Raw genomic sequence first — 13,775 nt, 5'->3', positions numbered from 1 at the left:
TGCATGGGCTCTTTTGGATCACTTCCTTTGGAGGGAACCTGCTGCCATATTGTGACGATACTCAGCACCATGGAGAGACCTACATAAGGAGAAACTGAAGGACCCCTGCCAACAACTGGCACTAATTTGCCAGGGATGTGAGTAAGCTACCTTGGAAGTGGACCCTTCAGTCCCAAAGACTTTAGATGACTGCATTTCTGGTTGACATCTTGCTTCTCATGAGAGATCCTGAGCTAGAACTACATAGCTAATCCATTAATGAACTCTTGACCTACAGAAATTGTGAGATAATAAATGCTTGTTGTTTTGAACCACTAAATTTTAGGGATAATTTATTACACAACAAATAATTTATACATCCAATGTGAGTCCCGAAGATGCCCGAGAAATGGCAGATCAATGAATGCTTTCCCACAGTTACTATATTCATATCTACCTATTATGAATTCTCTTATGCACAGAAAGGTAAGAGTTAGTGGTGAAAGATTTCCCAAAATGATTGCATTCATAGGGTTTTTCTCCAGTGTGAGTTCTCACATGTTTCTTAACAGATGAGAGATTATTTAAAGCTTTCCCACAGTCACTGCACTCGTAGGGTTTCTCTCTGTAATGTATTCTTTTGTGCACAGTAAGAGAAAAACTACTGCTGAAGGATTTTCCACACTCATTAGACTCACAGTTTTTCTCCAGTATGAGTTCTCACATGCTGTGTCAGATGTGAGCTCTTCCTAAAGGCTCTACAACAATCATGACATTCATAAGGTTTCTCCCCTGTATGCATTCTGTTGTGGACAGTAAGGGAGGAGCGCGTGATGAAGCCTTTCCACAGTGATTACATTCGTAATGATTCTCCCCAGTATGAACTCTCCTGTGCCTTTTGAGGATACATCTAGTGCAGAAGACGTGAAAACACTGGTTACATTCATAGGGCTTTTCTCCAGTGTGAGTTCTCATATGCAGTCTAAGGGATGAGGGATTACTGAAGGCTTTCCCACAGTCACTGCATTCATAGGGTTTCTCCCCATTATGTATTCTCTTATGAACAGTGAGGTAAGAACTGCTGCTGAAGGATTTGCCACCTTGATTGCAATCATAGGGTTTTTCTTCAGTATGAATTCTCTTGTGCTGAATAAGATTAGATTTTGTGCTGAAGACTTTAAAACACTGATTACACTCGTTGAGTTTCACTCCAAGATGACTTCTCTCCTGTTGATTAAGAAATGAATGCTAACTATAATTTATAATATTTTTAATATTCAATGCTATCATAGGAATTTTTCTTCCAGGAATTCTGCTATGTATAACATCATTATAATTGGTGTTTTTGCCACTTTGAGTGCCTGTATATGATTTCTGCTGGTTTGAGTTCTCAGAAGTTAAAAAAGATGGATGCTTTGCCATAAGTCCTTATCAGATTCACAGAGCATCTTCTGATAAGTTTAAGACAAATTTATGTTTGAAACACTCAACATCTGAGTCACATTTATGGAAACATTTACTTGTGTGAACACTCAGGGAAGAAAAAATTTTGGAGATAACTTATGCTTCTCTCCGAATTCACAAGAGTTTCAGGGTACCTCTCCAGAGGGACAACTTTTTCTTGGGAAAATGAATCCCTTGGTAACTTTGTGGCTTTTCTAATTTATGGTATTTTCCTACTGTGGAAAATCAGAAATCTTACCATTTTTAAACCTTTAGATTGCTCTTCTCTAAAAACATGCTGCTTAGAAGTTAACCCTTGGACTTTAAGTAGAGTCTCCAAATCCAAAACAAATTGAAAAGAAATTTAAGTTGATGAAGGAAAGAAAAGGTAAAATGCACACATTAGTGAAGGTAGACCCGAAGGGGTTAGAGATTTTCAGGAGGTTTACAATGAAAGGGACACGAGTGTGAAAATTTTAGGTTTGTATTAAAGAAGACTCTAGAAATATTGAGATTGATGCTGATGGAAAGAAGGAATTGTCAGGAATGTAAAGTGAGAAGGAACTAGACAAAGAGCTCATATGAGACTTAAATTTAAGAAGGAAGAGAGAGATCTTTTTCCCCCCTCTGAGGCTAAAGTAAAGTATGAGATAATGAACAGAAAGTTAAAGAAAAAGAAAAGGAGGTCCACGAGGAGGCTCATACTAAACGTTTTTGGCCTTCTTGTCGGAAAAAAAGGGCATTTTACAAATGTCTCTGATTGACATTTCCTAATGTAATACTCCAAACTGTCAAGCCACAGGCCAGAGAGGTTCCTGACAAAGACTCATATATACCTAGTGCTCACCTGGACAGGTGCCTGGGAGAATTCCTCTTTCCTCTGTCCTCGCTTTATCTTCTTGCTCCAATTCGGAGAGCAGACTAGGTTTATCAACTTGATTCCCTATACATGGAGAAAAGACATATGATGTAGGGGACTCTGCATGGGACAAGAAGCCTCACCATGGAACTGAGGCCCACACTTCTATAGATGAGCAGGTGTGACTTTAGGAGCAGCAGTACAATTATCCTTGAATTCTAACAAATATAGTAAAACTATCTTTCACCAAGAAAAAAAATGCAAGCATCCTCAGTCAATATCCAGGGTGATGGGATAACTGGTCCCAGAAGTTCATGCCCAGTTTCAAATACAGACTTAAAAGCCCCAAAGCTTTTATCCGTGGAGAACGTGAAGTCAGGGCAAGGAGTAGATCTTCAGTTGATAGGGAAGGCATTAGACCACAAGCTCCAGGATGGTAGGGACCTTATTCCCTAATTCCTAATTCCTAGCACAGACCTCATTCACCACCATATTCCTAATTCCTAGCACAGACCCAGGAACATAAAGGTGCTTAAGAAAGACTTGTGAGAAGTGATGTCAGTGACAATGGTGGAGTAGGTAACTCTCAAAGTCCAACACTCTACAAAACACCAGCAAATAAACTGGTAAAAACTGTCAGAATCAACTTGATTAGAACATTGGAGAGTTATAAAAAGTTTACAGCAACCAGAATAATGCTTAATCAAAACAAAGAAGTGAATTTGGTAAGAGAGCTCTGTGACACTTTAACTGACCCTGGCCCATCACCTGTTCCCCACCATGGCAGTCACCTTGAAGACAGCAGCCTGTGTTCCTACTACTGGAGGGAGCAGAACGGATTTTCTTCTCAAAGAGCTGTGGTTGCTTGTTTTGACCTGTGTGGTGGCTCCCTGAATGACTGGCTCAAAGGGCTTGCTTTTATTTTGTCTAACTCCAAACTCTCTCAGTGCTGAGGTGGCTATGAAGGGTGGAGGGCTGGGGCATGTGCCAAACACATTTAAATGTATTAGCCACTGCTGCCTGGGGCAAGGGAAAACCATTAAACCAAACAAAAGACTAACCAAAAAGTCTAAGAGGAAAGCAGGGAATAAGATGTTTTGGACAAAAAAGGCTTCGAAAAGCTCCCACATATTCCTAGGTATACGTAAGACCACGCACATACCCAGGGCTGGGTGCATGCTCCAAAATGACCTGAGAAGGCACTAAGCCCTCACCTTTGATTGACCTTCCTGCTCTGCACAAGCAGGAAGTGAAGGCTAAGACAGAGTTGGCAATCGCCCGATTGAGTTTTGAAAGCACGCTCCAAAATATACACAGAGACCATCTGCAAAGACTGTGAGTTTTTGGGTTCTAGGTATTTAAGGAAATCTCTGACAAATCACTAGCTGGCCATTAAGCTAACAAAACAGAGACTTCAGTGGCCACACGTGACTAATACAGACATTGCAAAATTAGTTCAGAAATGTCACCAAACAAACAACACCAACTACAACAAGCAACAACAAAACTTAGGGATGGGGGGAAATCTGATTTACAGAATTGCCAGACTATAGCCAAACGTCCAGTTTTCAACAACAAAAAAAATGAGTCATGCAAAGAAACAAAAGTGCTTGGCCCATTACAGGAAAAGGAAATTAACAGAAATTGTCCCCAAAGAAGGGACTTTCCAGACAAAGACTTCAAATCAACTATTTTAAGTATGCTCAAAGAGATAAAGGAAACCATGTGCAAAGAACTAAAGGAAATGGAACTCTTACCAAATAGAGACCATAAAAAGATAGAAATTATTGGGCCTTGCCCGGTGGTGTAGCAGTTAAGTGCGCGTGCTCCATTTCGGTGGCCCAGGGTTCGCAAGTTCGGATGGTCAGAGCCGCTGTCAGCGGAGACAAGTTCCAGGGGCGGGGCTGTGAACGGGTACCAGGTTTGGTGGGCGAATGCGTGGGAGGGATAAGGCTAGGGTGTGGTGTGGGGTGGACTGGGACTTAGCGATTCTAAGGGGAGGGCTGTGGGAGGAAGTCAATAAATACAAGAAAGCAAGAAATGAGAAATGGAATAAAAACAAGTAATAAAAGTAGCAGACTTAAACCTTAACATATTAACAGTTACTTTAAATGTAAATGATCTAGATACACCAATTAAAAGGCAGAGTTTAAAGGCCAGCGGGTGGCACAAGGGATTAAGTGCCGGGCTTCGGATCCCGGGTGCTCACTGACACACCACTTGTTAAACCATGCTGTGGCGGTGTCCCATATAAAGTAGAGGAAGATGGGCATGAATGTTAGCCCAGGTCTAGTCTTCCTCAGCAAAAAGAGGAGGATTGGCAGATGTTAGCTCACGGCTGATCTTCCTCACAAAAAAAAAAAAAAAGGCAGAGTTTAGTAAAGTAGGTAAAAGACCATGACCCAAACTATATGCTGTCTACAAGAAGCTCAGTTCAAATATATCGACTTGGGTAGGTTGAAAGTAAAAGGATGGAAAGTTATACTGTGCAAACATTAATAAAAAAAGCCAAGTGTCTACACTAATATCATAAGGTGCATATCAGCCCAAAGAAAATTACTAGTGACAAAGAAGGACGTTGCATAATGATAAAAAAGTGAATCTACCAAGAAGATAGTAATTAGAGCATCAATATACATGAATTAAGAACTGATAACTGAAAGAAAGAAATCCAAAGTTACAGTTAGGGACTTCCACGGCCCTCTCAACACCTCCCTTAGCAATTGATAGTACTGCTAGACAGAAAGCAAGAATAGAGAAGAACTGAACAATGCCACCGAACAACAGTATCCAGTTGACACATACAAACCACTCAGTTGACGTTTATAGGATCCTCCACCCAACATCACCAGAATGCACATTCTAATCAAGCACCCATAGAACTTTCACCAAGATGGGTCATAAAACAAGCTTCAACAAATTTAAAATAGTTGAAATCATACGAAGTATGTTCTCTGACCATATCCCAAATCAATTTTGTTTGGAAAAGCTCCAAATGATTGGAAATGAACACATTTATAAATAAGCATGCTTCAGAGAGGAACTCTCCAAGGAAATAAAAATAAGTAGAACTGAATGAAAATGAAAATACATCAAAATTTGTGAGATGCAGCTAAAGCGATGACAAGATGGAAATTTATAACACTAAATGCTTACATTAGAAAACAGGAAAGTCCTTAAACCAATAATCAAAGCTCCAATCTCAAGAAATTAGACAAAGAAGTGCAATGTAAACCCAAAGCAAGCAGAAGTAAGGGAATAATAAAAATAGGAACCAAAATCAATAACTTTGAAAATAAATACAATCGAGGAAATGAAATAAAAGTGATAAAGCATTATGAAAGGAAATAAAATCCTTGATTAAGTAGAGAAATAGTGTATTTATCAATATCTACTGTTGTAGAGAGGTCATTTCCACTCACAGTATTTGATTCAACATAATAAAGTTACAAGCATAATATAATTTTTACAAAATGAAAATGGGTCTCAAATTCACATGAATTAGAAATTTTACAAGGAGAAATAAGAACTTTTTAGACAAATGAAGCACAAGAGGGAATATGGAAAAAGTGACATACCAACGCATTCTCTAACGTTTGTTATTGGAGAAAAAAATCCAACAAAAATGACAAATTGAAGGAGGCATATAGAGGGTCCAGAAACAATTCATTGTGTGTATGGACTTAGTCTGTGATAATGTTAGCATTTTGTATAAGTTGGAAAATGATGTTTTAATAAATAGTTTGAGGAAAATATTGTCTACGTTAAAAAATTAAGTAACTTTTGATTTGGGAAAAAATTCCAAATATATTTGAAAGCTAAAATGTAAAACTCTGAAGAAGTCAGAAGAAAACAAAAGGAAATATGCATAACCTAGATATTCTACCCAACTATGAATCTTTGTAGTAACTATCAGTTGATGAAACAAAACAGAGAGGGTACAAGGGAGGATGGCCTGAAAATTTCTAAGTTACGAAATGAATTTTTGAGGTTAGAGAGGTGGAAGAAGAAATACAGAATGTGCTTACTGTATACATAAAAATGGAAGAAATAGCTAGAGTCAACAGCAAAATCTTTGAGGATAGCCATTAATCCAATCCTATTTGTGAGGCTTGATGGCTGAAGGGAGTTGTAAAAATAGAGGAACTCTTAAAAATAGAGGAGAGGGGCCGGCCTGGTGGTGAGTGGTTAATTTCGCGTGCTCCACTTCTGTGGCCCGGGGTCTGCAGCCGCAGGTTCAGATCCCGGGCATGGACCTGCATACCGCTCATTCAGCTATGCTGTGGGGATGTTCCACATATAAAAAATAGAGAAACATTGGTGTAGATGTTAGCTCAAGGCCAGTCTTTCTTCCTCAAACAAAAAATAAAGGAGGATTGGCAACAGATGTTAGCTCAGGGCCAATCTTCCTCACCAAAAAAAAAAAAGAAAGAAAGAAAGAAAAAATAGAATAGAGGACGCTTTGATAAACAGATAAAGCAATTTCAATTGTTTTATAATATCTGAATGAAAAACCAGAGTGGTTTATTGGTTAAAGACCTAAAAATGGGATAGAGATTTATGAGATAAAACCTCAGAATGCCTGTTGCCCCTGAAACTTATTCTGCTCCTTAAACCTTTCAAAGACCTTCTTATTGGGTCTCATTAGAATAATGTAGCACTTTGGGGACAAAGATGCCTAATAGCCCCTCACTGGAGGCCAAGATGGAGAAGACCTCCACGGCCACCATGACCTTGCCCTTGGTGCTGTGGTAGACGGGCAGGAAGGTGACCCAGACACTGCAGAACACCAGCATGCTGAACGTCAGGAACTTGGCTTCATTAAAGGTGTCAGGCAGGTTCCAGGCCAGGAAAGCCACAGTGAAGCTGCCCAGGGCCAAGGAACACAGGTATCCCAGGACAGAGTAGAAGGCAGTGACCAAGCCCTTGTTGCACACGATGATGATGTGGCCGTTTTCAGAGTGTGCGTCTGTGTCAATGATGGGAGGAGAGGTTCCCAACCAGTTTCCACAGATAATCAGTTGAGTCAGGGAGCCGATGGGAATAACAGAGTTAGAAGCCCCTGATACCAGTAACCACCTCATTGTTCCTCCTGGTTTCATAGCCTTGAGTGCCAGAATCATGGTAATGGTTTTGGCCAAAACAGTAGAAGCAGCCACAGTGAACACAGCTCCACATGTGATTTGTTGGAGGATGGAGGTGGCTGTGTTGGGATAGCCAATGAAAAGTAAGGAGCAGAGGAAGCACAAGAGGAGGGAGGTGAGAAGGACAGAGCTGAGAGCACAGAGCTGTGAAGCACATAGCAGAGAAGCACAGAGCTGTGCAGATCAGAGCCATTCTAAGTAATCCTCAAAGGCCAGGAAGGTCACAACCTTGGGGAGACAGTCATTTCTCTCACTGTTTGGATACTCATGAGCTGGTCATCAGATACAGTGCTCTGCATCTGGGGAAATAGTAAAGACTCATTGTTTCAGTTTCACAAATTCTTCATTTTGGCCATGATTAAGAAAATGGTCAGGGGCCAGCCCAGTGGCATAGTGGTTAAGTTCATGTGCTCCACTTCAGCAGCCTGGGGTTCATGGGTTTGGACCCCGGGCGCAGACCTACACACCGCTCATCAAGCCATGCTGTGGTGGCATCCCACATACAAAATAGAAGATGGGCACAGGTGTTAGCTCAGCGACAATCTTCCTCACCAAAAAAAAAAAAAAGTCACTTTTGCTGTCACTGTGTGTACAGATCGCCTGTGATACAATACTCAGACACAACTGATGAAGCATCTCCATTCCTGACTTAGGGAGAATGTTTTCAGCTGCAGTTAAGACCAAACCCAGTCAAAGGATCTTCAGCATATGGTGGGTCTGTGTTGGCTCCTCCTGTGGCTCAGTGATGTCATCAATGACACAGATGTGCATAACTTTTTTCTCTACTGTTCCCAATGGTTGTGACATTTTTTTGTGTGTGTGTGAGAAGATCGGCCCTGAGCTAACATCTGCCAATCCTCCTCTTTTTCTTTTCTTTTTTTTTTTTTTTGCTGAGGAAGACTGGCCCAGGGCTAACATCCATGCCCATCTTCCTCTACTTTATATAGGATGCCGCCACAGCATGGCTTGACAAGCAGTGCATTGGTGCCCGCCCGGGATCCGAACCGGCGAACCCCGGGCCGCCACAGTGGAGCGCGCGCACTTAACCGCTTGCGCCACTGGGTCAGCCCCTGGTTATGACATATTTTTTGTTCTTCTAGAATTACCAATTTATTTTTCTGAAATAAACCTATAAAAAGAAATCCAAGACAAAAAGCCTTAAAGGTTTCTGACTAAAAATTTGGTTTATGCATTTGTATAGAAATGGAATCATGGAATAAAGTTAGTGAGGTCATTAACAGTGCTGGTAGGCACACACATTTTAGATACATATGTCCAATCTCCTACCCAGACATATTCTAATGAGTACAATTTCTTATAACAGACATGTAGTGAATAAATGCAATTCACCATAACATGTATGCAAAATAAGTTCTGCAGTAACTGTAGTCTCAGGGTTAAATTATATTCCACAGCTGATTAAATAAACCTCTGTAGTAAAGAAGAGAAATATCCCAGGAGGGTTTTTTCCCTATCTGTCTAGTTATTTATTTATTATTTCAGCTTTATATTGCGATACGATTGACATATATCAATGGTAGGTTTAAGGTGTACAACATGATATTTGACACATGTATATATTGTGAAATGATTACCTCAATAGAATTAGTTAATATCTCCATCACCTCACATGATTACCATTTTTGTGTGTGTGTGTGGTGAGAATATTTAAGATTTACCATCTTAGCAACTTTCAACTATATATAATATAGTCATCATGCTGTACATTGGAAACCCAGACCTTATTCATTTTATAACCAGAAGTTTGTACCCTTTGACTAATATCTCCTCATTTCCCCCACCTCCCAGCTCTTGGCAACTACCATCTTACTCTGTTTCTATGAGTTTGGCTTTTTTAGATTCCACATATAAGTGAGATCATACAGTATTTGTCTTTTTCTGTTTGACTTATTTCACTTAGCATAATTTCCTCAAGGTCCATCCGTACTGTTGCAAATGACAGGATTTCCTTCTTTCTCATGACTGAATAGTATTCCATTGTATATATATACATACCATATCTTCTTTATCCATTCATCCGTTAGGTTGTTTCTACATCTTGGCAATTGTAAATAATGCTGCAATGAACACGGGAGTGTATATATCCAAGATATTCAACTGTAGATATCCAAGTGTAGATATTCAAGATCCTGATTTCATTTCCTTTAGATATATACCCAGAAGTGGAATTGCTGGATCATGTTACAGTTCTATTTCTAATTTCCTGAGGAACCTCCATACTGTTTTCCAGAGTGGCTGCACCAATTTATATTCTCACCAAAAGTGCACAAGGTTTCCCTTTTCTCCACATGCTCGTTGATGCCTATCTGGAGATTTTGATAATAGCCATTCTAACAGGTGTGATATGGTATCTCATTGTTGATTTGATTTGCATTTCCCTGATGATTAGCGATGTTGGCCACCTCTAGATCTTCTTTGGAAAAATGTCTATTCAGATCCTCTGCTCATGTTTTAATTGTTTTTTTTTTTTTTTTTACTATTGAGTTATGAGTGCAAGTGCAGCAAGATGGCTGGATGGGCTACACAGCTGCTTGGGATCTCTGGCCAGGCTTCCTGGGCTGGCAGAACTGGAAGCTATGCTCAGCAGTTGGGTGGGGCTTCCACTTTGCTTCCCTGCCTGGGCAGGGCTGTAGAACAGGCTCCATGGCCAGTGCAGCTCATTGGCTGAGACCTGAATGAGGTAGAACTGAGCACAGAGCTCCCTGACCAGACGGGGCCACCTACTCAGCTGTGTAGATGGGCAGAGGTGCTGGCTGGGATCTCTGCTTGGGTGCTGCTGTAAGGAGGAATGTGGTCTGCCAAGCCCCAAACGTTGGTTGCTGTCAGCCCCGCTACCTTCTCTGTTTCTATCTGATCCCCAGTGCTCAAGACCTGCAGATTCCCCAGTGATCCCTGTGAGGTGAAAACCAAGTGTGCCTCCCAGGAAGGGTTCTGCAATACTGGTGGTGGGGGGGATGGTGCTGGATGTCCACCTTGGACTCTCTTTTTCCCACTAGAGGAACTTAGGCTCAGGGGGTCCTCTCAGTGTGGCACTATGTCAGCCTGGGGGAAGGATGATTTAATCAGAGTGTATCCGCTCCTCTTATCCTTCTAATGGGGTCCTTCTCTGTAGTCCAGAGGGGTGCTGCAGCCTCACTCTCAGGCTCTGGGATTTTCTCAAGGGTGTCTTGTCTATGGACAGTTGCTAGTTGGTCTTCTTGTGAGGGTAACAGAAGTCATGAATGTCCTATGATGCCATCTTGATCTGCACCAGGATTTTAGGTTAAAATCCCATAGACTCAAGGTGGAACTAGAGGCAGAGGTTGAAGGGTACAGTCCACAAGCCAGCACAGTCCCCAGTCAGATTAGAGTGATGAGTCACAACTCTCTCACCTGTGTGTAAGAAAGGGTTAACTCTCTATGATTCGATACTATCATCTGGGCTCCTACAATATTTTATAGCACATGACAACATTCAACAAAGCATGGCGAGATATGCCAAATGCAAAACTACATAATTGAATGAAGAGAAAAAATGGTAATAGAAACAGCCACAGATGAGATGTTGGAGTTACCTGACAAGGAGTTTTAAATAACTATGATTAATATGTATAAGAAATGGAGAAAATGGGGAAGATGGAGAATTCCACCAGGGAATTGGGATCTATAAAAAGGCTTACATGGCATACTAGAAGTAGAAAAATACAATATACAAAATTACAAATAGATAGATTTAATATTAGATGAGAGGCCAAAAAATTCAGGAAATAAAAAAAATCCAAAATTGAAGCAGAAAGAAAAACAAATGGAATTTACAGAAAAAAGAGAATTAGAGACGTGTCATACAATGACAAGATCTGGATCAAAAACATTTAATACTATGAAAAAGAATTAAATCTAATGAGAGATGTGCGAGGCCTTGTCCAAATAAAAGTACAAAATATTACTGAGAAATTAAAGAAAATATAAATAAATGGAGAGATAACCAACTTCATGCATTATTGGAATCACTTATTTAAAGGCATCAATTCTCTTCCATTGATCTATAAATTCCAAATAATCGCAATCACAATCTTGGCAGATGATAGGTGGAAATTGATAATCTGATAATAAAATTTATATGGAAATGAAGAGGATCAAGAATACCCAAAGTGTTTTTATTCCTAGATATTTTATTCTTTTTTATGAGATTATAAGTGGGATTATATTCTTGAGTTCTCTTTCTGTTAGTTCGTTATTAGAGTAGAAATGCATCTGATTTTTGTACATTGATTTCATACCCTGCAACTTTGCTGTAGTTGATTATTTCTAATAGTTTTCTGATAGATTCTTTAGGGTTTTCTATATATAAAATCATGTCATCTTCTAACAGCCAGAATTTCACTTCTTCCTTGCCAGTTTGGATTTCTTTTATATTTTTTCTTGCCTAACTGCTCTGGCCAAAACCTCCAGTACTCTGTTGAATAGGAGTGGCGAGAGTGGACACCCTTGTCTTGTTCCTGAATTCAGAGGGATGGCTTTCAGTTTTTCCCCATTGAGTATGATGTTGGCTGTGGGTTTGTCATATATCGACTTTATTATATTGAGGTACTTTCCTTCTATACCCATTTTATTGAGAGGTTTTTAAAATTTATTTATAATAAATGGATATTGGATCTTGTCAAATGCTTTCCCAGCATCTATTGAGATGATCAGGTGGTTTTTATTCCTCATTTCCTTATTGTGGGGTATCACATTGACTGATTTGTGGATGTTGAACCATCCCCGTATCCCTGATATAAATCCCATTTGATTATGGTGTATGATCCTTTTTAAGTATTGCTGTATTCGGTTTGCCAATATTTTGTTGAGGATTTTTGCATCTATGTTCAGCACCAATATTGGCCTATAGTTTTCCCACTTTGTGTTGTCCTGGTCTGGCTTTGGGATCAGGGTGGTGTTGGCCTCATAAAATGGGTTAGGAAGTCTTCCGTCTTCTTCAGTTTTTTGGAACAGTTTGAGAAGGATAGGTACTAAATCTTCTTTGAATGTCTGATAGAATTCTCCAGAGAAGCCATCTGGTCCTGGACTTTATTTTTTGGGAGGTTTTTGATTACTGTGCCAATCTCTTTACTTGTGATTGGTCTATTCAGATTTTCTATTTCTTCTTGATTCAGTTTTGGGAGGTTGTATGAGTCTAAGAATTTATCCATTTCTTCTAGATTGTCCAATGTGTTGGCATATAGTTTTTCATAGTATTCTCTTATGATCCTTTGTATTTCTGTGGTATCTGTTGTAATTTCTCCTCTTTCATTTCTGATTTTATTTATTTGAGCCTCTCTGTTTTGTTTTTTGGTTTTTTTTTTAGTGAGTCTGGCTAAGAGTTGTCAGTTTTGTTAATATTCTCAAAGAACCAGATCTTAGTTTTGTTGATCCTTTCTACCATTTGTTTGTTGTTGTTTTTTCAATTTCCTTTATTTCTGCTCTAATTTTTATTATTTCCCTCATTCTGTTGACTTTGGGCCTTGTTTGTTCTTCTTTTTCTAGTTCTGTTAGGTGTAGTTTAAGATTGCTTATTTGCGATTTTTGATGTTTGTTAAGGTGGGCCTGTATTGCTATGAATTTCCCTCTTAAGACCACTTTTGTTGCATCCCATATGAGTTGGTATGGTGTACTTTCATTTTAATTTGTCCTCAGATATTTTTTGATTTCTTCTGTAGCTTCTTCAATGATCCATTGGTTGTTCAGTAGCATGTTCTTTAGTCTCCACGTGTTTGTCACTTCCTAGATTTTTCTCGTAGTTAATTTCTAGTTTCATAGCATAATGGTCAGAAAAGATGCTTTCTGTGATTTCAATCTTCTTAAATTTATTAAGGCTTGTCTTGTTTCCCAACATATGGTCTATCTTTGAGAATGTTCCATGTGCACTTGAGAAGAATGTGTATTCTGCTGATTTTTGATGGAGTGTTCTGTATATATCTGTTAAGTCCATCTGGTCTGGTTTTTCATTTAGTTCCATTATCTCCTTGCTGACATTCTGTCTGTTTGATCTATCCATTGATGAAAGAGGGGTGTTAAGGTCCCCCACTATTATTGTGTTGCTGTTAATATCTTCTTTTAGGTCAAATAATAATTGCCTTAGCTCCTTTGGTGCTCCTGTGTTAGGTGCATATATACTTATAAGTGTTATTTCCTCTTGGTGGAGTGTCCCTGTTATCATTACAGATCGCTCCTCTTTGTCTCTCTTTGTGTTCTTTATCTTGAAATCTACATTGTCTGACATAAGTATGGCAACACCTGCTTTCTTTTGTTTGCCATTAGCTTGGAGTATCATCTTCCATCCCATTGCTCTAAGCGTGCATTTGTTTTTA

The 13,775-nt window shown here is 39.5% G+C and overlaps 2 protein-coding genes and 1 long non-coding RNA gene across 10 annotated transcripts in view; 2 read left to right on the top strand and 1 right to left on the bottom strand.

The window, feature by feature from the left end:
- Positions 1-13,775, top strand: part of LOC147911321 (uncharacterized) — a 207,098-nt gene that overhangs the window by 79,777 nt on the left and 113,546 nt on the right. The window lies entirely within an intron of this gene.
- The window catches only part of LOC147911328 (uncharacterized), a 31,228-nt gene that overhangs the window by 16,550 nt on the left and 903 nt on the right, over positions 1-13,775 (top strand). The window lies entirely within an intron of this gene.
- On the bottom strand, positions 237-7,365 carry LOC147911329 (uncharacterized). The gene is given in 4 exon segments (XM_087428003.1): positions 237-679; positions 681-819; positions 822-1,206; positions 6,943-7,365. Coding segments are annotated over 4 exon segments (1,194 nt in total). The 3' UTR covers positions 237-432.

This window comes from Ceratotherium simum, unplaced genomic scaffold, assembly GCF_057802395.1.
Source record: "Ceratotherium simum simum isolate JZ-2026a unplaced genomic scaffold, ASM5780239v1 HiC_scaffold_43, whole genome shotgun sequence".
NCBI lineage: Eukaryota > Metazoa > Chordata > Mammalia > Perissodactyla > Rhinocerotidae > Ceratotherium > Ceratotherium simum.
The sequence above is the reverse complement of the archived record's forward strand: the minus strand, read 5'-3'. Positions and strand labels throughout refer to the sequence as shown.